Raw genomic sequence first — 27,468 nt, 5'->3', positions numbered from 1 at the left:
ACAACCCAACTACTGACAGCATATTATCAGGACATTCCAGCCAAGCAACATAAGGAAAGTTCTTCTGAATCTCCTATTATGTGAATACTGCAATTGTGGGTCTTATTAGGGGGAAAAAAACAACCAAAAAAGTTGCACTCAAAGAGTCATTTGATATCTTGAACCTTTTTATTATCATTTGGAAGCAAATTACCTGCTGGCTCTACATCATTTAAACAATTATCACACAATATTCTCCAAAACAGTTTGCCCCGTGGCAGCACTGAGGCACGCCGAGCCTCGGCAAACACATGTGCCTAATAACGAGTGGGAAGTAGGTAATTGCCAGTGCACGACATAGTTTACACACCGGCGCTTTAAATCAGTGACATAAAACAGAGTTTGAGCTTATGATTTACAGGCGTGTGCTGATTAAATTAACGTCTATGCTTTTTCTCCCAGTTTCGCACACTCAGAACTGAGTCAAGCTGTCTCAAAATATGTAGATGTGTGTGTGTGTGTGTGTGTGTGTGTGTGTGTGTGTGTGTGTGTGTGTGTTTAAAAAAAAAGACATACATCTCTTTCACACACACGCTTCCTGCCACATTCTTTTGCGTCTGCCAAAAGCTTTTAGAGATCCTCGGCAGTTGATGCCTGACTTAGTGTAATGTGCAATGTCAAGAGCGGAGGAGTGGAGTTTTAGACGCGGCCGGGTCATCGATCTTAAAGAGATGTACCACTCGAGACCGAGCCAAACATTTGCCAGAGCATCTGGATAAAACGCTGAATAATTTGAAATAGGCACTCTCAAAGTGAGAAACGTGCCATCACATGCACTGCGCAGCTTAAAAAATACAAAATAAAAATCAGCAGAAGGAGTGGCTGATATGTAAAATTTTTAACAAGTCCTCATAAAAGAAACGAAACCACAAATTCTGAGCTTTCTTTTTCACTTCATGTGGTCTGTTCCCCCAAATAAGAGTCTAAGAAAACACCAGGAGACATAAAACAGTCCAGATAGGCATGTCAGTGGCAGACGCACCAGGACAAGCTCCTACACACTCAGCCTGTAAGACCAATTGGATTTTCCAGGGGTGAAGTGCCTTTATTGTCAACAGTGTGTCCCACTGAAAACTGTACCGCGTCAGCTCCACCCGGCATGATTTATAGCCTTCCCAAGTGTTATTAAACGGCTAAATGCAATTCTAAACACATTTCCCATAGTCCCTGCCCTGCACTGGACCTTTTCATGCCCAGAGGTGAATGTCCCACATTCAGGAACATTTACACAGTTTACATGGATTTAAAACATTTTTTGTCCATTTGGTTTTAGGAATTTGTCATAAGATTATCACTGAGCCGACAGATGAACATGCAGTGCTTATCTCCATGTTTAAATAAAAAGGTGGGACTTTTTAGCATGGCTGCTTTTAGCTGAAATCTGATTTCCACGCGGTTCCACCTGGGTTCAAACTCAGGTGATTCAAACAAAAAAAAGCCCTGCTGGCACAGCAAAAATAAATAAAAAAATAAAATAAAATCATGTTTGGACAAAAAATAAAAAGCCCTGTTAAACTTTAGGTGGCCTTTTTTTTTGTCCCCCACTCTGCACAAATGCATGGCAGTAACATTTGTTATTTACAAGTGAAGCAGTGCCTATAAGAATAAAATCTCACGATCTGTTGGTTTTAGCACCCTGAGGGCTGATAGTGATGCCTAAACTGCTTTTGGCAAGTAGAGGGAATGCACGGGGAAAATCATCAAATTTCCTACAATCAGCCAATGGTGTACATTAACTGACATTTTCTAATCCTGCAAATGAAGAAAGTATTTCCTTAGGTTTAAAATGTTTTCTGAAAGGGTGTACAGATTTTTAACCGCTAATTTGCACACCCTTTTGCATGTCCACCATATAAAACAAAATCCTTCCCTGCGGCCGGGGAAACGCCTGACCTTTCCTGGAAATGCTCGCATTTAAACTACAGTGACAGACTTGTGACCTCCGACCTCTTCAATGGAAGCACACAGCCTGCCCAGCGCACCAGACGGCGGCAAATAAAGACAACAACGACCACACTTTAAAGATTCCTCTTTGTCCCGTTTGCTCAGTTGCAACCACAGTACAGCCCCTGATCACTTTGTCCAGAATTATTGTCTTAACATTTGATTACAGTGAAACCGCACTGTTGTTCCTCTCTGACTCTGCCGAAAAAGACAGCATTGTCCACAAACATATCCTGGAGCTGCTGTGATTAAGGGATAAAAAAAAGCTTGCAAATGAGTGTCATTAATGTGCAGCACACCAGTAAGTTTCATCATAAAGTGACATTCATTTAAATGGAGAGAGAAAATCAGAATGAAAGTCACTGGAAGCAGCAGCTGCCGATTATCTCTGGGAGAAAAGGATTCTGAAGCTTTTTTTGTTTATAGATGATATTAGTTGAAGAGGGTGTTATGGGAGTTTTCTTCATGGAAAACAGTATTAGTATTTCAAAATTAATTTTCAGAGTATTTTCCCTCTGGATCGTATGTGGGTGGGTGGGAAACACAGTCATTTCCACTTGTCTCTTTCCAGATATGAAGTACCTAAAGGATCAGGGGGTTTGGCTCCTCTCCACTTCATATTCAACCATTAAACTCCATTTGAGGAATAAGTTATAGCTAACTCATCCACTTAAGTAATGTGAATTAACATTCCTCTCTGCCTCAGAGCAAAAAAAAGAGAGGACTGAGGATACAGAGAGGAAAGAGAAAGAGAGAAAAAAGACAGGCCTTGGTGAAATGCTTGACGCCCAATACAGGAAATGCTGCACACCTTCACTGTAAATAACAGTTGAAAAGGCATTTATGGAGGACGGGGATAATCCAAGCAAACCCCGAAAAACTTTCCGGAGACAATTCATCACCACTGGTCTGGATGGGGAGGATTGTTTCATACACTATAAACACTTAAAAGCCAGGACAAAGGAGGAAAATGCCTTCCAGGAGCAGCTTCGTAAACAATTCAAACTCAGTTCAATCACACTTATGGGAATCAGCCACAGGCCACTCGCATTTGCTATCAGGTCATCTTTAACTTTAAGATGCCAGCACTGCACAGGCACACATGGCTCTGTGCAGTGCAAACTGCAGTGAGAGAGTCCGGACACACAAATAAACTATAATAAAGAGTTATTTAAATGTCTGTGTTGAAGGATACACGTATACGTAAACCGAATCCTGTTTCCAAGAGGCCACAGGCTTCTGGAGCCCATGCATGCATCCCCATCTTACTGCCTTCATCAGCGATAACCCCTCCCGCCATCAACCAAACCTAACACTACATGCAGTGGTTGTTTGCCTTTTAAATAAGCCTTCACACATTCCTTATCTTTAACGCTCAGATTTTTGAGGGGCGTGGTTAGAGTGGGCACAATGGGCATCCAGCTGACTCGTTAAGAGCCCCCCTATTGTCCGCCACTGGAGTGGAGTATTTCCCCGTGCCGAGCCTTCAGAATGACAATGGGACGATAATCTAAAAAACCAAAGATCATTTGCATGAGAAGAGAGGCTGAACGATGGCCGGCAGTATGGGGTCACTTAACAGATGATTTCAGGAGCCACAGACAAAAAGTCGGCCTAAAATATACAAGCAAAATGTAAACATGGGGATGGATGGCTTGAACCGTCTTTACAGCACGTTAAAATAAAAGAAGCGCAACGCCGCAGCGGAGCGCGTTGGGAACATGTTGGAAGCCCTTGCTGGAGTTTTTCGTCAAGGCTGACAGATTAGAAAGTTGAATGTCAGCAGAGGAGAGTAGGAAAATGGATGATTTTAGAAGTGAAGGCTAAGGAAAAAAAGTTTTGGGAGACTCACCAGACGCGCTCAGGTCCAGGACACTTTGGAGGAGCAGGGCGATCCAGAGCGCGCATGGTGGACATCTCCAGAGTCGCTGGTTCGCCGCTGCCCGGTTTAGATACATTCCTTCGGTTGTGTGTTAAACCTTTCCACGCTTTTCACATCCACCACACACAATAATCAATTTCGAGTCCGTCCCCCTACAAAAAAAAGTAATATAACCCCAACAATAATAATAATAACCACTCTAAGCTCGGCGTTTTGATCAGTTCTAGGTCGTTTCAGCAGTTTTTTCAAAGCCCACCAAAACTCTCCCTAGGATGAAAACAAATTGGTGCTTCTTGAAGAAAGCTGTCTCCGTCTGTCCTGGCTTCTGTGCCTTTCCTCTTCGCTCGAGCCCAGCTCCGCTTTGCCTCCTCTCAGTCTGTCTCTCTCTCCCTCTCCGACTGAGCGCAATCCTTCCAGCAAACTTCATCGGGAGAAGTTGTGCCCACAGAAGCCACATGGCTCTGATTAGCCAAGTGTCGCCATCGTGCGTGCACTACAGGAACTGTCCGGAGGGCGGTCAGAGTCTACCTCGTGTGGTTTTTTTTTATCTGTGAGTGAAATATCTGAGGAGTATTCAGTTTTTAGATGGAGACCCCGCATTTGTGCTTCCTGCTTTACTTCAATCACTAAAACGCTTAATAGAAGAGATCAGTGATTCAAATCTCTGCCGTAAAATTCACGACAACTGAATTTATATCTACAGCTGTTTATATCGAACTATAAAGTGCATCCTATAAACTTAAAAAACGAACGTATTTGTTGTTCTTTTTTTAAAATTTGCATATTGGTTGCATAGTTTTATATATTGACCCATTTTATATTTGTTATGTACAATTTGGGGCTTTTCCAGATAAATAAAGTATAGCAATTAATAAACAAAAATCAACAATTAAAAGAAGACAGCATTCCCTCTAAGCCACGTGTAAACAGATTCCCTGGATCCAGAAGTCATATTTTCTTGAGAACATCAAATCAAAGTCTACCAGTTGCTTTTTCCTTTTTAATCTGACATGTGATTGTAAAGATACTGCGAGATCTGTGCATCTTTGTACCCAATTTCACCATGGTGAAGAGTCCTTTCAAAAGTTCCTGGATCCAGATCCAGATCGGCTGCACCTTTGGTAAAAAATGTTCATGCAAATCCCTTTTTTTTTTAGTGCAACCAAACCAAACCAATCCCATAACTTCCTTGGTGGAGGTAATTAAATAACCAAAGAAAGCTTCTCAGTTCCCTGCAGGCTGAGAGGCACTAAACAGCCTTTTTGTTCGAGCTGTCACTGGTACACATGATTTATAAGGTCCAGTGGTTACAAGAAGGAAAATATTCTCTAATGAAAAAAATACACGCTAAATACACTTATAAGAAATTCAAGGAGTGTGAACTGAAGTTACCCTTATGATTGTGCTTTATTGCACTAATGATGTTTAAGGGAACGTTTAGGTTTTCCAACAAAGTGTAGAACCTTCACACTTTTTGAAGTCTTTTTTTTTTAAACGAACACCACTTCCTGTTTCCTGTGAGCTAACTCTTTAGAAGATCAAATTAAAGTGATTTAAGAAACTGCAAATGGAGCTTAACTGATCTCTCTGTATTAACTGATAATGATCCATCTGGTGCTGTTCAGTATAGTTTTTCTTTAATATTTTTAATTAGATGAATAATGTAACATACTAAAAAACAACATATGCAAATGTTTAACTCATTTTACATGCATTAAGTGTATAAAACAGATGAAAGCTGGAAAGTTACAAAAAGAAAGAAAAGACAATGTTCTCTTGTGCCTGGCTGGACACACACACACACACACACACACACACACACACACACACACACACACACACACACACACACACACACATCTCAGTATAACTATTCAGACGTTTACAATACGACTGACCAAATTCACTTCTCCTCTGTAAATCCACATTCTGTTTAATTTCACTCTGCTGACTTCTGGATTCTGACACATGCATTGTCTCTGCAGGTGTGTGTGTGTGTGTGTGTGTGTGTGTGTGTGTGTGTGTGTGCACGGAGGATTTTGAAAGCCATTTTGGGGAGCAGGAAAAAGAATGGTAGCAATTTAGTATCTCTGGTTCTCCAGTGCAGCGACCCACCTCTGCTCATTAGAGGGAAACATCATCCTCTCTGAGGTATGTTTTGATTTAGCTGTAACAGAATAAAGGAACAGTGTGCATAAATAATGCTCGACACTGAATTATTTGCCAGACTCAAGAGACGAACATGAAGTGGGTTGCTCGCAAGCAGCAGTACTTTACCCTGCACTTTGTCAGCCCCAAGAGTCCAGAACATGTCATGCCTGTCTCATGATCCTCTTTCCCTTTCTTAAACCCATATAGACTCAAAGTCATCCCAGAGTACAGGGATAACACTCTTCTAACCCACCGTAAACCCTGGTGCATTCAGTGGTCTGTACAGTGGCCCTAAGAGGTCAGTGCACTGCAACATAGAAAACACACAAATAAACAGAAACAGACACAAGAAAATTAACTAAAGTCCTTAAAGCTGACTTGGTCTGCGTTTATTATTATTTAATCTGTTATAGTAATAAATGGATCACATTAAACATGAACAAAGTTTCAATAATAATCTCATCATATGTGCAAAGCAACCCAAATGAGCCAAAAGCTCTCAGGGGTTCAGACTTCCCTAAATGCTCATCTTCAGGTAGATATCCCTAATGTGGCCATCTCAGGCTCACAGCACTGGTTGTGGGAACAGAAGCCCCACCCACATGCTTTTCAAACCTTCTGTCTACAAGAGGCAGTCAGTCAAATTTAAAGATAGGTGAAATGGAGCTAAAAAGGTCTGTTTCAGTCCGTGGGCGAACTGAGTGTCTGCACAGAGGCCCAGTGTGACAAATAAGGATTGTTTGGAATTGTTAAGCACACAAAGATACTCCAGCAGAACCTGACAATTAAAAACATGGAGCTGGCAGTTAGTATGACAAGTGCCCTTTAGACACATTATTCTCCACTGTGTGACTCTGTTCACTCTGTAGCCAAAACTTTAATTGCTGATCCTTACAAGTCCCTGGGGATTTAATTTGACTGACTTATACTGAACACCTTTAAATAAACAAGACTCTTGTCTCGAATTGAAAGATTGCTGTCTTTTTCCAACTACAAAACCAGTCTTCTTGTTTAACCTGAGATATCCGCTGACATTGGAAAAACTGTTTTCAGTTACCTTAAACTTGAAATGGTATGAATTGTAAGCTGTCCTAAAATGAATTACACCCCTTGGTGTTCTCAAAGCGTCATTGTTGCACGCTTTATGATTCCTGCAACTGTTTTTATCCATTTCTTGTATTGTTTATTTATGTTATTTCCATCTGCTAGCTGCATTCTTGTAATTGTTATTGTTCTCAAGTCTCTCTTGAAATGACAGATTAAATGAAGTTTCAGTTAAAACCATCAAATACTCACAAACAAGCAAATCCAGAAACTTCAAGCTCTCTCAAGACTGTTCTGTGTTAAATTTCTTTAATGCCGTGGATTGTATATCAGCACACTTTTGCAGTCTCCTTGGTCTGCAACTACTGGAGTAGCTGAGGAAATTAGGAATACATTGATTACGATGGTTGAGAGATATAAAGCAGCCGACTGAAACAGCTGCCTGATCCTCTGATCGAAACCAGGGCTGCGGTCAGTTCATGTAAATAAATATGGCAATTCATGACAAATGAGTGTTCAGCTGCACTTTAACTCGTTACATGTAAGAAGTCTTTCATACCCGAGTTTAAAGCTGGCAAGAGGGAATTTTCTTTTGAAGATATACTTCTGCTTAAGTAAATTTATGGTGGAGGAGTGGTGAATTTCGGACACTGAAATACAGTGGGGCAAAAAAGTATTTAGTCAGCCACCGATTGTGCAAGTTCCCCCACTTAAAATGATGACAGAGGTCAGTAATTTGCACCAGAGCTACACTTCAACTGTGAGAGACAGAATGTGAAAAAAAAATCCATGAATCCACATGGTAGGATTTGTAAAGAATTTATTCGTAAATCAGGGTGGCAAATAAGTATTTGGTCACCTCAAACAAGGAAAATCTCTGGCTCTCACAGACCTGTAACGTCTTCTGTGAGAAGCTTTTCTGTCCCCCACTCGTTACCTGTATGAATGGCACCTGTTTGAACTCATCATCTGTATAAAAGACACCTGTCCACAGCCTCAAACAGTCAGACTCCAAACTCCGCCATGGCCAAGACCAAAGAGCTTTCGAAGGACACCAGGAAAAGTATTGTAGACCTGCACCAGACTGGGAAGAGTGAATCTACAATAGGCAAGCAGCTTGGTGTGAAAAAATCAACTGTGGGAGCAATCATCAGAAAATGGAAGACATACAAGACCACTGATAATCTCCCTCGATCTGGGGCTCCACGCAAGATCTCATCCCGTGGGGTCAAAATGATCATGAGAACGGTGAGCAAAGATCCCAGAACCACACGGGGGGACCTGGTGAATGACCTGCAGAGAGCTGGGACCAAAGTAACAAAGGTCACCATCAGTAACACACTACAATGGCAGGGAATCAAATCCCGCAGTGCCAGACGTGTTCCGCTGCTGAAGCCAGTGCATGTCCAGGCCCGTCTGAAGTTTGCCAGAGAGCACATGGATGATACAGCAGAGGATTGGGAGAATATCATGTGGTCAGATGAAACCAAAGTAGAACTTTTTGGTATAAACTCAACTCGTCGTGTTTGGAGGAAGAAGAATACTGAGTTGCATCCCAAGAACACCATACCTACTGTGAAGCATGGGGGTGGAAACATCATGCTATGGGGCTGTTTTTCTGCCAAGGGGACAGGACGACTGATCCGTGTTAAGGACAGAATGAATGGGGCCATGTATCGTGAGATTTTGAGCCAAAACCTCCTTCCATCAGTGAGAACTTTGAAGATGAAACGAGGCTGGGTCTTCCAACATGACAATGATCCAAAACACACCGCCCGGGCAACAAAGGAGTGGCTCCGTAAGAAGCATTTGAAAGTCCTGGAGTGGCCTAGCCAGTCTCCAGACCTCAACCCCATAGAAAATCTGTGGCGGGAGTTGAAAGTCCGTGTTGCTCGGCGACAGCCCCAAAACATCACTGCTCTCGAGAAGATCTGCATGGAGGAATGGGCCAAAATACCAGCTACTGTGTGTGCAAACCTGGTAAAGACCTATAGTAAACGTTTGACCTCTGTTATTGCCAACAAAGGTTATGTTACAAAGTATTGAGTTGTATTTTTGTTATTGACCAAATACTTATTTTCCACCCTGATTTACGAATAAATTCTTTACAAATCCTACCATGTGGATTCATGGATTTTTTTTTCACATTCTGTCTCTCACAGTTGAAGTGTACCTCTGGTGCAAATTACTGACCTCTGTCATCATTTTAAGTGGGGGAACTTGCACAATCGGTGGCTGACTAAATACTTTTTTGCCCCACTGTATGTCAGGTCGCCACTTTGAGAACTTCTGGTGGAGTGTCTTGAGGACCCAAGACCTTTATTGCATCTGCATGATTTCACATAAGCAACAAAGGTCTTTTGTTCTCCAGCGGTATCACACGGACAGCAAATTCAAACTAAATAACCCTAAATAACTGTCAAACCAGAAGAAATTGGGCATGACTGATTGCAGTCTGCAGAAAAGTGTGAGGTGACGTGCACCATCTGTAAACCCCGTTTCCCCCTCTGCGAAGCACCTTTCGAGATTTTCAGTTTAAGCAGCCGGATGAGTGTTTAGGTTTTCTCCACAGTAGGGAGACTCAGCAGGGTGGAGGAGGCTTTGGAGGGGGGGGAGACCTCGCTATTGCACTGACCAAGTAGTGAGTTTACATCTGATATTGGCCTGTTTTTCTTTTTGCCTGATGTCTGTCAACTTCATTTTGACCAAAGCAGGACAAGATTATTAAAATTGCAACCATGCATGCTGAAATCCTCGAACTTTCATGTCGGAGTGGAGCGGGGTTCTAAAGGGCTCTTTGAAGAGCAGATCCCTTGGGCTTTCTGCTGTGGCCACAGCAGTCGGACAGGGAGGCTCTTTGTTAAAAACCAGGCGATGATGTCTCAGTCAATAAAAGAGCATGAAAGTTGATGATGGCGATAATGATAGGCCTTAAAAATGGCCTTCCTACATCTTCTCACTATGTTCTCTCTTTCTTTATATCCTAATAACACTAACAGCATGCACTTTTACTTGACGTTCCTTGCAATAACGCTGAAAATGTGTTAGCACTTTGCGCATTCTTTGAGCGGCGGATAACTGAGGACGGTTTTCACCACAGTTTAGACATCTTTAAACAGCTGACAGACTGTCTGGCCTCACTGCGTCGTCTGTGTTCACCCCCACCAACCCCCCAAAACAAAATGTAACTTCTTAAGGAACACACTACAATCTGTGCTGATACAACAGCATGCATCATGCAGAACTGCAGGGGCCTCTTTCCCTCTGTCAGTTCTTCACTGTGAGCAGGCAGCACCTTTGTGATATACAATTAGGAACTGAAAAGATATCAAATTTCCTACAAGAGAAACTCCAGGAAATAGGTCAGTGTATGCAACGGTGCCAAGGCAACGCTTTATTGTCCTTTTCCTGTCTCTACAAGGTCCTAAATCATGTGAAGTTCCAGTGAGCAGGAGAGTAAAGGGCTGCAGTTGATTGTTGTGTACATCTTCTTTGTTTTGTTTGTATTTGTGTATGGAGTGGGAATAAATGGAGCGATGCGAGAATGACTTTTTTTTGTCTCGTCTGCAACGGTAAATTTTAGCTTGTTGATTTGTGGTAAGACCTCAGCACCCACGTTTCTTTCATCTTAAATTCTGACACGTTTCCCCATAGCCCCTTCATCAAACACACACTCCACAGGACAATGGGCCGCATAAGTGTGGTGTCTCCTGGAGTATTTGTTGACTTATTACCTGCAGAGCCAGAGGAAGAGTTGGAAGGGATTCTAACTGGACCACATCCAGGCTCCGTGCAATGTTTGGTAAAACTGTGTGGTCAGAACTCATCTTGTCCCAGTTTTTATAGCCTCACACATCATCCTGTACACTTCAGCTCCACACCCGGAAAGTTGAGAGTGTAAAGATGGCGATGACTCATGCGGTGCCTCTACATCCATCAATGCCATTTTTTAGGGTGTCTAAGACATTTTTAAAATCACACACTGAGCTCAAACTTGTTCACATCTAGAAAATGAACTAGAACATCAAATAAAAACACTATGTTTTTCCAGTCTTTAGATTAAAAATATATACAATATAGTGTCATTTACATTATATAAGTAGAGCAAAGACTTTTCATTGGGACTGTGGAACCAATGGAACAGCATGAGCAAAAGACAGATCAAAGCGCCCATCCTAACCTCTGCTCATTGCTTAAAGGGCCTATAACGGGCAGATGTGGTTCAAAACTGGGTCATCTGTTTCCGTGGTCTTGGATCCTGAGACCACAGAATACCTTCAAAGGTCTCTTGAACCACGCCTATTCTGAGCTGGGGGGGTTTTGTGCTGATTTTTTGTTTTTGTTTTTTGGCTTATTGCTGTACAGTGAGTAATTAAAAAGAAGGCCAGCACATGAGAGATGCTTCACAGCAGCCATGGAAGGTGTTTTTATGAGAAGTAACATTCATCTGCTCTTTGTACCAAATGAAAACAAAAGCAAGATGCACAATGCAGGTACAGAGAGCGCACACAAATCCACCTTAAAATGCATATAAACAGAGCACACAGAATGCAAATGCAGTTCATATGCAGTAACTTGTACACAGACACAGACATGGAAGGATTGGTGTTGAAAACTTCTTGAAATTTTACATTTCTTCAGTTGTTGTATTCAGTGTAATGGGTATTACATTTTTAGATAAAGCATCAGCAGACTTAAAATATAATAATGACAATCAGCTTTATTGACCAAGTATGTCTACACATACACAAGGAACTGAGCTGGATGGATGGACGGATAAGATAAGATAAGATAAAACAAAACAGTATATACAGTACACTTTGATGGTGGATATTTTAGGTACAGACGCTGTGTGAGTGTCATTAGTGTCCATCAGAGTGACTACCTGTGGAAAAACACTGTACATATATCTGCTTGCTGTGCTGTACAGTGCTCCAGAGGGGAGGACTTGGAATGGGGTGTGATGGGTCTTGCACTGATGTTGCCTGCTTGTTTCCGTATTCTGGATTTATACAAATCCTGAATTGAGGGGAAGTCGGTCGGCACCAGTGATTTTTTTCTCCTGACCTCACTGTTCATGGTCGTCTGTTCTTGTCCTGTTTGGTGGCTGATCTGAACCATACAGTGATGGATGAGCAGAGAACAGGCTGGATTGTTGAAGATCTCCTGAGGCAGGTTGAACGTCCTCTGCTGGGCCTTTTTGACGATTGTGTCTATATTGGGTGACCACTTCTGGATGAAGGTTCCTCCTGAAATCCATTGTCATCTCTACAGTGTTGAGCGTATTGAGCTCTAGGTTGTTCCGATTGCACCACAGGACCAGCTGTTCAACCCCATGTTTGTATGCAGACTCATCGCCATCCTTGATGAGTTTGATAACCGTCATGTCATCTGCTTCCTGTCTGTCAGTAAGTTTGTGATCCACAGACAGATGGAGGCTAGGAGTGGAAGACTTGAGGGATGATGGTGTTAAGAGCTGAAGTGAAGTCTATAAACAGAATTCTAGCATTTGTGCCAGGGCAGTCATGGTGTTGCAGGATGTAGTGCAACACTATGTTGACATCATCCACCGAACCGTTGGACCGGCAGGTAAATTGCAGGGGGTCCAGCAGGGGACATGTGATGTCCTACATCTAGGTCACAACCAATCTCTCAAAAGATTTCATGACTAGAGACATCCGGGCAACAGGCCTGTGGTCTTTTAACCCAGTGATAGAGGGTTTGAGCTGTAGCTGTAGCTACAGGTGGTAGAGCAGCTACTAACCGGAAGGTTGGTGGTTCGATCCCACTCTGCATGCCAAAGATCCTTGGGCAAGATACTAACCCCATGTTGATCTCCGATGCATCCATCAGAGTGTGAATGCGTATGAATGTTAGATAGGCACTAACAGTTTAGAAAAAAAAGTGCTTGTGTGAATGGGTGTGATAGGGTGAATGAATTAGTTGTATAAAGCGCTTTGAGTGCTCAGATAGCGTAGAAAAGCGCCGTATAAGAACCAGTCCATTTCTTGGGGACTGGGACTGGATGTTTTTCCCTGATTTTTAAAGACATTACTTTCAGATACTATTTATCTACTGTAATGTCTGTGTTAACTTTGGCATTTTTGAACACTCAACAAAAAAATAGGAAGAAATGTGTTTTTTGTTACAGGGTGGTAACAAAAAAAGAGACAATTTAAAACAAAAGGCAGATTTCACAATCAGATCTCCAACAAATGCTTCATCTTTAGGAGGAGAGAGCCCACGTAGGCACAAGGAGAAGATGCAAACTCCTCACAGAACGGTCCCAGTCACCCTGAGGATTCAAACCCATGATCTTCTTGTTGTGAGGTGATAGTGCTAACCGAAGCATCACCATGCCATGTATGCATCACACAGAGTGCAGCAGAAGAGCTGCTCATTTTTGCACATAACAGTCAAAACTACCTCAGAATCTGATTACATTCAGCATACTAACCTTCAGCATTCTCAAACTACCTAGAAAATGAAGGTCAATCCTTGAATTGTGATACAGATGACTGAGTAAAAGGATCTCATGTATTTAAGTGTTACTAAAACTATTTCTTACTTTACTTCAAATACTTTATATTAACATGACTAGAGAGCAAAAAGCCTTTGAGAATAGTGTCTTTGTCTGCCACATCGCCCTCTTCTTGTATGAAAGCAATGAACAGGCTGCTCTTAAAAAAAAACCCCACACGGCACCATGCCAGCTCCAGAGAAAGCCATTTGGATATCTAATAGCTTTGGACCAGGTCAGCTTAATGTAAGCCTTATTGCGATTACCTGATGTAATGACAGCCAATCCAAATAGAGCCTGTAAGCCATTATGAGCCAAACAAGGGGAACACATTATGCTTTGCGCTATGTCAGCCTGACAGGGTCTGAACAATGCAGCATGAAAACGTTTCCACCCAGTTACTGCGACTCCTAAGGGGATGGAGAGGAACTGTTTAGGGCAGTTATACGTCCCAAACGTACCTTTGAAGACTAGCAATCAGCCTTAAAACCCCCCTATCTGCAATCTTAACGTAAACAAGAGATGAAAGATTTGAAACATTTACTCAGAAATGGCTCTTAATAGAAAACAGCGCCACGTGAAATGTTTTAAAGCCTTAAAAAAATGAAATAACATTTAAAAAAAAGAAAGAAAAAAAAATCACAGGAAATGTGTATTAACAGTCAATTGTAACATAATGTCATCAAACAAGAAACTCTTTAGACAGCCGCAAGAAAATACAACTTGACTGGACAGTTAAGTCCAGCTCAGGAACTTTAATTACTTGCTATAGGCTTTGGAGGCATTTGTGCAAACAGGTAGAGCTGTTTGTGTTTAGAGTGAAGAGGAATGCCACCAACTTCAAATGTGTATCATGTAAAGAGAACAAAGTTCCCACTAATACAGTACCTAACTTCTCCTGATCTACACCCCCCCTAAAAATAAAAAATTCCATTTGCCGTTACATAGTTTTGGATCCTTTAACTTCCTGCCACTATAACTAATTGGTAGGATTACAGAGACCATTGCTAAAACAAGAAGACTTGCGAGGGAGGGAGAGAACGCATCAGTTTATACTTCGCTTTCCTCAGGAATGTCTTTGGAGAGGCATCGTCGTCTTGGAAGCACTTCAGGCTCGTCCTACAGTTTGGCTCGCGCTCTGCTGGAAAAGATCTCGGCGTTTACATAGAATAACTTTCAAACTGAACAAAAAGCAATCACTAAACAACCCTACACACACGCACATACACTTTCACATTTGCCTTTTGAATGCTTTGTTTTCTTAATCTGTTTCTGTGCAGTTACCACTTCTCTAAATACCTGCTGTTTTCAAGAAGAAAAGGTACAGTGCCGCTCCATATTTGTGAGAATATGACAGACGAATGAATGACAAGAATTTATTAGACAAACATTTAAAAAAAAAAAAAAAACAGAACAAAGAAACAGGACTACGGCCCTTTTATGTAAGGTTCTTTTATTCACTGGTGGACGTGTTGGTTTAACAGTAACTGTGGTTTGGTGTATCCCATTAGGCTAATGTGGTGGTTTTGGAGATCAGGAGGAGGAGAAGGCACCAGGTCAGTATGGGGGTGGGGAGTGGAGGGAAAGGGGTGAGGTTTCCCCTAACTGCTCAACTATGGTCAGTGTGGCACTTTTTCAGTTTTATGATATATAGTTTAGGAACAGAGCAGGACAACAACATTATTATTCCTGACATTACATTAAGCACATTTTTTCTTGAAATGAACACAGAGCATGTTACTGAAGCAAACTTGTTTCTAAAGTCCAATCTTTTCTTCATAACATCGGAACATGATCTAATGCATTTATGTCATTTTAAGCTTACAGGACAAGATCAGAACCCTCAGGCAGATGTTCACCAACATTTCAAAGAAAACACCATTAAAGCTCACTGGGTACTAGCACTAGAGACAGGAAATGGATGACTTTATGCAAAAATTAAGAGCTGCTCATGTATTCACCCTGCATGTTATTGTCCAGCTCTATTTCTTTAAAAAGAGCTAGGAACTGAAGCCAAGACAGCATTCAAGGGCAGCGTCACCCCAGACAGAGTGTCAGTATCCTGTTGCTGAGCATGAGCGGAGGCAGTGTGGCAACGGAATCATGTGATCACAGTCGGGCCGGTGCGTCCAGTCCTCTCGTGGAGCTGGGAGAGCTTGAGGGCGATGTCTACCAGAGGAGCCAGGATCGCCTAGACGAGATACATAAAGAACAGCGAACGTCGGACTTCCTGTTCAGGTCATTCAGTTTATAGAAGTCCTTCAGTACAAAGCAGCTTCTTCTGGTTCTGTATTGCTAAGCTGCCGTTAATGCCGCCAGTATCAGAGCTATGAGCAGAAACCTCAACTAGCAAGGCCCAACTGAAGAGCTGCCAAAATAAAACTACTTTGGTCCAAAATATGCTAAGCCCCTTTTTAAGAAGCTCAGTTTTAAGTGGACAAATTACTTTAATTTTACATTTAAATATTGTTTTTAATACCTCAGAAATCTTCAAATTCTGAGTTTCCCCCCTGAGATATCCTGATAGACATTTACTTTTATTCAGCAACTGGGAACCACGGTCTTGTGATCAGGTGACTGACTTGGCTATTGAAGAATATCACGTTTCTTTGCTTTGAGAAACGTGTGTTGCTTTTGCAGTACGCTTTGGGCGGTTATCCATTTGCACTGCAAAGCTCTGTCTGTTTGCAGCTTTTAAATGAATCTGAGCAGAGACTACAGTCATCCTGCTACTTCTATCAGCAGTCACATCATCAATAAGCACTAGTAATCCAGTTCCAATGGCAGCCACAACATCGGAATTATGAGTCGTCTCTCCTTACTTTTCTCTTCCCACCATTGAAAAAGTTAATCTTGATTTCATCTCTCCACTTTTTTACCCCCAAACTGTGCAGACTTTCTGACCTTCATGGTCCTCAATCCAAATCTAATTTAAAAACAACAACCACCACCAGTGGTTTGCAGCTACTTGTAAACCTGCATTTCCATTCATTAAGGTGTCTCTCAATTATTATTATTACCAACTTTTTAACAGGCCTCACCTGGCCATCAAACTGCTTGTCAATATAGTTATTTGTGAGTTGGAAATCTGCACTTCTATCACAGAGTGATGACTGATTGATGTCAAATCCACTTCGGTGGTCTACAGAGGCAAAACTACAAAAAGTGTGGCCTTGCCCAACAACCTATGGGCTCAACTCTATATTCTTACATCTACTATTTTTTAAGAACGATTAAATTAGAAGAATCTAAAACATGACCAACATCGAACACTATTAACTGTGACAAAACACGACGCAGCGGATTCATAAAATAAGCGCTTTTTGTATCAGTTTTGTGTGAGGTACTTTTTCTTCTCTAAATCCACACAGAAAGGAGATCACCCCATGGGTGTATAAATCAAACCCACCCAAAGTCAGCCAACTGAACCATTAACCTGCTGGCTATTTATCTGTCAAGCTCTGATTCTGAAGCAGTATGTTTCTGCTTATCTGTTCATTCATAGTGTCCAAGCGCTGAAAAGGATAAAGAGCTGGAGCAGAACTTTTTTCTTTCTTGTACTACATCACCTCCCTGTCTGCACCATTCAAACTTATTTTATGAAGTGTGTCTAGTTGGAACTTGCATTCTTCATTTTTTCTTACCAGTCCAGATAAGGTGCCATAAGTCAAAACTTGGCCAAACATCTCCATCATCTCATCTCCCATGTTGAATAAAATCTCTCAGCCTGTTTTTTTTGTTGAGGGCTCCACCCAGTGCTAGCTGGCCATCGTACACGTTACTGATCATTCCAGGCAACCCAAAAGGTTGAGAAGCCCATGTGAATATTAAACTGCTGTGATGTAGATGGATAAAGGGCTGACAACCTTTATAAATATCTTTTTCCCCCCCTCCCTCCTAAACAATTATTCACACGCACGCAAATAAAAAAGATTCGTGAAAAAAGAAAAAAAACTTTGTAACTGTTTATTTTCCTATCTGATGACTTCATTGTCTAATCTTTTTCCTCCCTGGATCCAACCAGCTGGGATTACTCCTCTCTGTCCTCACCTGTGGATCCTGGTAAATTTTCTGCGCGTCCTTCTCGTAGCTGTCTATGTAGAGCCTGATGGTTGCTCCAGCACTGCCTGTACCGCTGAGACGGAAAATGACCCTCGAACCGTCGGAGAAGATGATTCGGAGGCCCTGGGAGTGCGAAAGAGAAACAAAGATGTAAGAGATGGTGACAAATTCAAATATCGACTGAGCAGTAACATGTGGTTATATAATGTACGAGGTGGGAGTTATTCCATGTGTGTATGCACAGGGGTATGACCTCATCAGGTATTTTGCCAGCTTTTGAAACGCATCATTAGCAGGTCTGATTTTAATATGGAATCTGTTTTAAATTGGATACAGACTCTTAGTAGCATCTGAAGTGGAAAAAAAAACCCCAACAACTCTAAAACATGAGGCAAGCGGAGCACTGTTGCAGGATATTGTGTAAATTGTGGACTGCAAATATTAATGGGGTCTGTTTTGCAGGCTGCTCACCTGGTTTTTGGAAACACTCCCATCGACAGGGTCTGTATAGGCAAAATTGTCAGCGATGGCCACCTCGTAGGTCTTATCACCCGATGAGAACTTCTTTCCTTTAAAGGACGGATCGAACATTGCCGCCTCCAGATCCTTCATCATCTTATTGGCAGCATCTGAGTCAACTTCCTCATAGTCGTACCTGGAAGTGAAGTTAGACCAAGATTTTAAAAATATACATAGGAACTCATTTTCAACTACTTTCGATAATGACACATTTTTAATCTGAAGAGACAAAAGTAAAGAAAGTTTAATTATAACTGTTGCACTCCACTTGTGCTGCATTTCTCCAATTTGCCACTGAAAGGCGCCATTCCTGCATAGTCTCAAGTAGAGTTTTTTAAAAATGTTTTGACAGTGGTGTTTAAAAATTCTTAACACTGTCAATGGTGTTTAAAAACCCTCATCTTTTAGGATTCAAACTCTCATTTCATAAATCGTAATGCAGGCATCTCCTCTGACCTGGTGAAAAAGTTCCTGCCAAACTTCTGCCAGTGATCTTTCATTATCTCCTCCACGCTCTGTTTCCTGGTGGCTAAGATTGACAGCCACGCAAGCACCGCCCACAAGCCGTCCTTCTCACGGATATGATCCGAGCCTGTTTATTAGCATAGAGAGATGTGATTGGGTGAGGGGCAATTCTTACTGGTGTCAAAGCTAAAAAAAGAAAAATGTGATGACCGAGTCTCACCAGTGCCAAAGCTCTCCTCTCCACACAGAGAGAGTTTACCAGCATCCATCAAATTCCCAAAGAACTTCCAGCCAGTTGGAGTCTCATACAGGTCCATCTGCAGCGTTTTAGCCACACTGAAACACACAGATTACATCATATAAGGAAAAAAAAGATTCTTGATTTGCACTTTTTCCAATTTACCCAAAAATATAAAAACTGTTTTGGTTTTTACTTGTCCAAGGCTCCACTGGTAGGCATGCTACGGGCCAGTCCTTTGACGCCGGTCTTCTGGAAGTACGGGATGCTTTTGATGTTGGCAGCAATGACAGCCACAGAGTCCGAGGGGTTCACAAAGAAGCCATGTTTACCCAGCACCATGTTGCGATCCTGAAGAGGGGACAAAAAGATGGCAATCCTGAGCTGTGATATTACTTTATTCATTTACACTGTAAACACTGCAATAGTTACATCCTTTTTGCACACACCCTTTTCTTTACCTTTTTCTAATGTAGCTGTCAATTTTCTTGATTTTTTTTATAATCACACTCTGGATATTTATTATTTGGTGATTTGTATATATTGTGCTATTCCTTATATCTTAACATATTGTACTGTTAAATAGTCTAGTCTGTTTTTGTTAATGTTACTGTACTGGAGCAACTGTAACCCACATAATTTCCCTAGGGATTAATAAAGTATGCTGATTCCGATTTGGTAATCGGCAGCAGATGGTTTAGTGTCAGTACTTCCTGAAAAAAAGCTTTTAAAACCCTTCAAATCCCAAAGTATATAATTTTTGTAAAACATTTCTTAGATTATATTGATAATTTTGAAGACAAGTTTACCAAATAGTTCTCGTGATTTCTTTGTTAAGCATTTGGTCTGTTCCTTTCATGAAACATGAAGCTGTCAGGAGGAAGGGTGAGGAAAACGGCTAACTAAAAACATTCAACATTAAGTGCTGTTCCAAAATTCAATCCCACTCTGGGAAGTAGGCCTAAAATTGTGATTGACTCATGTAATAAAGAAAATATAAACTTTGAATGAAAACTTATTAGATTAAATACATTCTGAGTGATTTAATATCACAGATTGATATCCAGGTCCAGACTTCATAACTCTGCCGCCCAGCTCTTGCCAATACAGCTGTTAAATGATCCTTTATTAGGGGAATGCTGAAGAACTTACACCATCACCATCAAATGCAGCTCCAAAGTCATATTCTCCACCTTTCATGGTTTTGACCAGGTCAGCAGCATAGGTCAAGTTGGGGTCAGGGTGGTGACCACCAAAGTCTTCCTGGGGCACACAATTGACTGCAGAGTTTGCTGGAGACCCCAGCTCTTCGCACACTATCTTCTTCACATAAGGACCAACCACTAGAGGGAGTAAGAGCGCCATTAATAAAGGATCACACATCACATGCTGCCATGGTCACTAACGGAACAAACTTTCCTTTACACTGTGATGCACAAAGATTATTTCCGTTTGTGTTGCCTGTTGGTAATTTATTCAATTTAGGAACTAGCATCCACTGTTTGAATGACCAATTTAATACATGCTCATCCCTACCTCCATGCATGGCATCCAGTCTGACATTAATGTGATTGGCTCCTGAAAGAAGCTCCTTCAATGCAGCAAAGTCAAAGATCCCCCTTAGCATCTCTGCATAGTCATCAACTGAGTCCACAATCTCCACTGAGATAAATCAAGAGGGAAAAGCAAAGTTGGCACACAAGTCCTGGTACAAATCACAGCAGTACATGAAATTACAAAGCAACATGTATTCAAGATTTGAATAGACTAGAACATGTGTTTACAAAGAGAAGAGAGTTCAAGACGTTGGTATTAATTTAATTAATTCTTCATCTTTCAGTTAAAGATAGGATTCTGCATCCGTGGGTCTGTTACCTGTGAAGGGCTTGAAAGTGTCCACTTCAAAGGTCTGCTTGCCAATCTTAGACAAATCCACTTTGAGGTCTGGGCAGATGTGATACTCCTGCAGGCTTTTGCTGATCTCAAATATTTTATTTGTAATGCCCTCTGGAGCAGGTCCTACGTTCAAAGTTAAACACTGGTTAGAAACCAGGCAATGCCCAAATATGGAACATTGAGCAAACTATGACTTGGACTATAGTGATTAGAGAAACAGTGGGTCTGTGCACTTGTCTCACCTCCGCTGGAAATGTTGTACTTGATGCCAAAGTCTCCATTGGGGCCTCCGGGGTTGTGACTGGCTGTGAGGATGATGCCACCCACTGCTTTTCTCTTGCGGATCACACAGGAGACTGCTGGGGTGGACATGATGCCATTGTGACCAATCACTAGGTGATTTATCTGCAGGCAGGAACAGATGCACACGTGCAAATTAATGGACACAGACAAAAGTGTGTGTTTGTTCACAGCTCCAACCATAATGTAGAAGTAATAAGGGTACTGATGCTCCATGCAAAAGACTAAATTAAACACCTTTTCCATTGACTAACCTTGAGAAGGTTATCCACACCTTTCTCCAACATCCATCCTGAATTATTCCAGTTTTGTTATTTATTTATTTATTTTAATACGTCAGATTTTGCAAATCATTATTGGAGCTAACCCAAAACACTGCTGCTGGATGACAGCTTGAACTTATTTCACCCATCTTTGCACCATTATACTGGGTAGCTGTGCATTTTATATTTCATTATAAATTTTGTTTACATGCAAGAGCTTGCAAGGGCTCGCCCCTGACTATGTTATTAAACTTTTTACAATAGTATTGCCCAATACCAAGTGGTTAGATCAGCTGAACAGCAGCTGTGAGTAGCACCAGACTGGCTCTTACAGCCAATATTAGGTCCTCTAACACACTAAGGGTATTCAAATCTGAAATCCCGAGCCGAGTAGCAGTTTATTAATGAGTGATGAGTCTACACTATAATGAAACTCAGATTTAACAAAACTGCTGCTTTCAGCTGGCTATAAAAGTTTGTCCCTGTAAGACCCTCAAAGTGAGAGATGTGTGTGCATTTATATATGTTTTAAATTCAGTAAGTGCAAATCTACAGTGGCCCTGAGAGGTCAAACATACTGCAACTTGAGAAAATATCAGCAAATAGGAAAAAACAGTTCACAAAACACCACAGGAGTAATTAAGAGGAGACAATAATGTGCATGACAAGTTGCTCTAAACACCTAACAGAAAACATATATGCAGTATTAAATGAATCATGCGATTGAAAGACATTAGCTCGAGTCTTTTTTCCAAAGCACAACATAGATGAATCCTCAACTTCTTTTAAGTTGATCTCGGTACATTCCTTCACATGTTTCAGTTTTCTGTCACCTCCGTCATTTTTTTATTCAACTTCTATTGCGTTTTGAGTACTTTTGCAGCATTTTTTTTAGATTTGTATTGTGTTTATAAGCTGCAGTGCATTTGACCTCTCAGGGCCACCATACAAATCACATTTGTTTATAGCCAGCTATATTATGACCTGAGCTGGCCCTGCTGCCCAGTGCTTTACAAGTGCTGCAGAATAGGTTATATTTTGACTCCTTTTATAGTTTTGAAATCATGGCATTATCGCGGTCTATTTAACCACACAATGGTTTGCTTTGTGCAATCACACGGGCAGTAGTGCATCTCTGTGTAACTTATGATACAATTTCACCCAGATTTCCTAATATTACAAATGCCCACCAAGATTTGCCATCTTCGTGCAACTTACACCTACTTTCATTAGATGAACCCTCCATTTAGCAATGCTTCTTTGCATTAGCTACAAGAAGGACAGAGGCCATCTAATGAGAAGGAAGGTCACAGATCGAGGCTAGACTACAATGAATATGTCCTCTCAGAGAGTGAGGAGGTTACCTTGCAAATAAATAAGAAGGTAATAGGGTTTGATAATATTATGTTGATGCATTCTCACTGTGCATCTCTCATTTATGCACAAGACATATGCAGAGCAACGTGACCGGCTGCAGACCACGCCCCCCGATGGCCTAAAATCGTTTGAGTAACATCAGCCAGTAACCACACATTCAATGAAACATCACAACGTTGGCTTATCGTGCCTTCTTTCCCAACATCTAAACCCGTTTTGTTCCCTTTTAGAGAGTTGGGCAAGACGGACCAAGAGCCTAAAAATATATCCAATGATTGAAAAACGGCGAGTCAGGGTGTAAATGTCAGAGGTAAGGGTCTGACATGCAAGCGACCTCCTTCGTGCACTTTATCCAAAAGATCACCACGGTCAAGCAGGCTACCGGAGACAGCGCATGGAAATCCAGAGGGGGGATGGCGATTCGTGCCAAAGATTCACTGACTGCTTTGGACCTTATGGAACAGTCAAGTAGTTTTCCATAAACACAGTTTGAATGAACTGGGGCCAATATCAAGGCGCAGATACAGGCAGGAATGTCATTCAGGATTCAGCGCTGTCTCTCGTGGTTAAGAGAGCTTGTAAGAGCAGCTGATTAGCCACCCCAACTGTAGTCATTGACTTTAAAGTATTGCATAACTTTACATGAACCCATTTAATATAGAACTGAACAGCACCTCTCGAAACATTTTAATATGCAGAACGTAACCCATGTTTAAATACGTATATTTATGCTAACAAGTTAATAATACATGACCTGACAGTAAATATTTTGAGCATTTGGTCGTTCTCTCGGTTAGCATTAAGCTACTTAAGTTACTCTAGCTTTCTATGTAGCAAACTTTTAATTTTTAAACTAACCAAATAATGTCAAACTAATCAACAGACTAGTTATTTAGGAATGCATCTGATATACTTGACAGCTAGCTTGATGTGAGCCTGCTAGCTTACAAGCTATTCTATAGGAACAGACTCAGTGAGCTAGACGCACACATACAGCAAGGACAGCAAAGGTGAACAACATGTCGTTCTGCTACTGACCCCGTTGGCAGCTGAAATCTGGACGATCAGCTGAATAGCGTCTTTCATGAAAAACCTCCCATCCCCTCCCACCACCAGAGTGGCCGCCTGGCGCTCGGCAGGCTCGATGACAGAGATAATGCTCTGGATGAAGTTTTCCGCATAGTGCTGGTTCTGCTGAAACACCGTCACCCTCTTCCTCAGACCGCTAGTCCCGGGCTTCTGGTCCGTGTACGGCTTGGTCTTCACTGTCGTAATTTTCACCATTTTTGACCCCCAGCGAGCACCAATGGTCACCCCCGTGTAATCCGCAGTCCGGTCCGACAAGCAGGCGACTGCAGTGTCGGAGCAGCCACACGTACACACCGGGCAACTCCCCCCTTCAAACACCCGCCCTCCCGGTTTAAAGAGAAAGGAGGGATCAAGGAAGAGTTCTTCAGTCTCAACAACAGCGCAAACAGAAAGGTAGAAAAGTCAAAATTCATACAGCTTTTCAGCCATTCTTGGATATTGCTTAAAAATGAATTTTTATAACTGCAATATGTGGGGAAAATGTCCACAGGGCTGTAGGCAAAACTCTAGAAACCGTAGGGATACGCCCCCCACCAACATTAAGATAAAGTTACTGATGAAACGCTCTAATCACAACTCAGGAGCTCATGTTGGATATTAAATAATACAAAAATATGTTATTTGTGTTGTTTTATTTGCACTATATTTTTAAAAGTCACACACCCAGCTTTTTGATCAATGGTCTGATTTATTGAAATCTCATCCATCCCCTAAGTGTCTGAGATGTATTAGCCACTAACACCAAAAACAATAATATTTTGCATTTTTAAAAGATCTAAATAGTGTTATACATACATTTTTATAACATTAATGAATACAGAATTATGGTAGACTCTTTATTCGTAAAGTGATCATTTTCGGTGGTTTAAAGTGGTCAAATTTAAACACTGAGTGAGAATACAAATCTTCCCTACAGTTCATCATCCACTGTATGAAACAAGCAGTTTCTATTGTGTGAGAACGAAGTTACACCTGCAATACTCATAGAAAAAGATGTATGATTATTTGCAGGGTAACGCTTGCGACATAGCCAGTTTCGACCCATTGCTGTTTGCCTTTTGCTTCACAGTGTTTGATCAACATACAGTGGGGCAAAAAAGTATTTAGTCAGCCACCGATTGTGCAAGTTCCCCCACTTAAAATGATGACAGAGGTCAGTAATTTGCACCAGAGGTACACTTCAACTGTGAGAGACAGAATGTGAAAAAAAATCCATGAATTCACATGGTAGGATTTGTAAAGAATTTATTCGTAAATTAGGGTGGAAAATAAGTATTTGGTCACCTCAAACAAGGAAAATCTCTGGCTCTCACAGACCTGTAACGTCTTCTGTAAGAAGCTTTTCTGTCCCCCACTCGTTACCTGTATGAATGGCACCTGTTTGAACTCATCATCTGTATAAAAGACACCTGTCCACAGCCTCAAACAGTCAGACTCCAAACGCCGCCATGGCCAAGACCAAAGAGCTTTCGAAGGACACCAGGAAAAGTATTGTAGACCTGCACCAGACTGGGAAGAGTGAATCTACAATAGGCAAGCAGCTTGGTGTGAAAAAAATCAACTGTGGGAGCAATCATCAGAAAATGGAAGACATACAAGACCACTGATAATCTCCCTCGATCTGGGGCTCCACGCAAGATCTCATCCCGTGGGGTCAAAATGATCATGAGAACGGTGAGCAAAGATCCCAGAACCACACGGGGGGACCTGGTGAATGACCTGCAGAGAGCTGGGACCAAAGTAACAAAGGTCACCATCAGTAACACACTACAACGGCAGGGAATCAAATCCCGCAGTGCCAGACGTGTTCCGCTGCTGAAGCCAGTGCATGTCCAGGCCCGTCTGAAGTTTGCCAGAGAGCACATGGATGATACAGCAGAGGATTGGGAGAATGTCATGTGGTCAGATGAAACCAAAGTAGAACTTTTTGGTATAAACTCAACTCGTCGTGTTTGGAGGGAGAAGAATACTGAGTTGCATCCCAAGAACACCATACCTACTGTGAAGCATGGGGGTGGAAACATCATGCTATGGGGCTGTTTTTCTGCCAAGGGGACAGGACGACTGATCTGTGTTAAGGACAGAATGAATGGGGCCATGTATCGTGAGATTTTGAGCCAAAACCTCCTTCCATCAGTGAGAACTTTGAAGATGAAACGAGGCTGGGTCTTCCAACATGACAATGATCCAAAACACACCGCCCGGGCAACAAAGGAGTGGCTCCGTAAGAAGCATTTGAAAGTCCTGGAGTGGCCTAGCCAGTCTCCAGACCTCAACCCCATAGAAAATCTGTGGCGGGAGTTGAAAGTCCGTGTTGCTCGGCGACAGCCCCAAAACATCACTGCTCTCGAGAAGATCTGCATGGAGGAATGGGCCAAAATACCAGCTACTGTGTGTGCAAACCTGGTAAAGACCTATAGTAAACGTTTGACCTCTGTTATTGCCAACAAAGGTTATGTTACAAAGTATTGAGTTGTATTTTTGTTATTGACCAAATACTTATTTTCCACCCTGATTTACGAATAAATTCTTTACAAATCCTACCATGTGGATTCATGGATTTTTTTTTTCCACATTCTGTCTCTCACAGTTGAAGTGTACCTCTGGTGCAAATTACTGACCTCTGACATCATTTTAGGTGGGGGAACTTGCACAATCGGTGGCTGACTAAATACTTTTTTGCCCCACTGTAAGTAGAACAAAGTTTACCATCAGATCTGTCAAAACAGAAGGTTGTCCTTAAGTACAGAAGTACTGTGCAAATTCTTCATATTGTGCTGAGAAATGGAAAATAGGTGCAACAATTTATAGAAACATGTGCAAACGTAAACATAAATACAGCACTGCTACAATAATGTTGAGGTCCAGTCTATGTGGAGGCCAATCCATGACTGATAGTATTCCATTGTGTCTTCTTCTATCTAGGTATGCTTTCACTGAATTGTGTTTGGGATCAGACTACAAAAACAGAGGCTCCATATGTTTTGCATATGGCTGTGGGCTCACTGTTGCACCTCTCTCCTGATCTTTTCTGTAAATACTGATGATGATTTGAACTACAAATCTCAGACTTGGATTAATTGCTCAGTCATACCTGTTGCCACTGATTTTCAGTCCTTTTCTTGTGTAATTTGGCATACCTCAGCCTTTTCTCCCCATTTCCATTGGTTACTGAGACCAATTCTGATTATTATTGTACTTTATTGAGCCCCGTGGGGAAATTGCTCTCTGCATTTAACCCATTCACTCAGTGAAGCAGTGGGCAGCCATTGGGCGCCCGGGGAGCAGTGTGTAGGGACAGTACCTTGCTCAGGGGTACCTCAGGGTAGCTGTTAAGGGGAATCGAACCCCCGACCTTCCGATCATGGGGCAACCACTCTACCTACTGAGCTATCCCTGCCCCATGATGAGGCTTCAGTGAACAGTAGATGGATCAACTGAAGGTTAATCATTTCTCTGGTGCTGTGTCTGGATTTTTTCCCCCCGTTTCTTAAAAATATGACTTTCAGATACTGTTCATCTGCTGTAGTCTGTTTTTTCAGGACTGACATATCTTCTTTTGTCCTCCACTTGCCCAATTTCCTTTAAGGACATTGCACACCATGCTGAGATATTCCAAGTTTTCAACAATTAGCTATTTCAGAATTATATTGTTGGTGCATACATACTATTTAAAGCC

At 41.7% G+C, this 27,468-nt stretch overlaps 2 protein-coding genes across 2 annotated transcripts in view; both read right to left on the bottom strand.

Moving 5' to 3' along the window:
* LOC309692833 (inactive tyrosine-protein kinase transmembrane receptor ROR1-like) overlaps positions 1-4,310 on the bottom strand; it is a 137,181-nt gene extending 132,871 nt beyond the window's left edge. The window contains exon 1 of the mRNA XM_082511659.1: positions 3,836-4,310. Coding sequence (XP_082367785.1) covers positions 3,836-3,941 — 106 coding nt within the window. The 5' untranslated portion in view covers positions 3,942-4,310. The remainder of the gene's footprint in view (positions 1-3,835) is intronic.
* Positions 4,311-15,016: 10,706 nt separating this feature from the next.
* pgm1 (phosphoglucomutase 1) lies at positions 15,017-24,117 on the bottom strand. The gene is made up of 11 exons (XM_082511127.1): positions 23,739-24,117; positions 21,003-21,165; positions 20,740-20,883; positions 20,401-20,526; positions 20,017-20,207; positions 19,061-19,215; positions 18,847-18,962; positions 18,618-18,753; positions 18,114-18,297; positions 17,631-17,765; positions 15,017-15,771 (listed from the first exon to the last, which is right to left on the bottom strand). The coding sequence occupies exons 1-11, from the start codon at positions 23,982-23,984 to the stop codon at positions 15,682-15,684; spliced, it is 1,686 nt and encodes a 561-aa protein (XP_082367253.1). The 5' UTR covers positions 23,985-24,117; the 3' UTR covers positions 15,017-15,681.
* Positions 24,118-27,468: the final 3,351 nt, after the last annotated feature.

Source organism: Aulonocara stuartgranti (genome assembly GCF_965226115.1).
Source record: "Aulonocara stuartgranti genome assembly, chromosome: 17".
Classification (NCBI taxonomy): Eukaryota; Metazoa; Chordata; class Actinopteri; order Cichliformes; family Cichlidae; genus Aulonocara; species Aulonocara stuartgranti.
The sequence above is the reverse complement of the archived record's forward strand: the minus strand, read 5'-3'. Positions and strand labels throughout refer to the sequence as shown.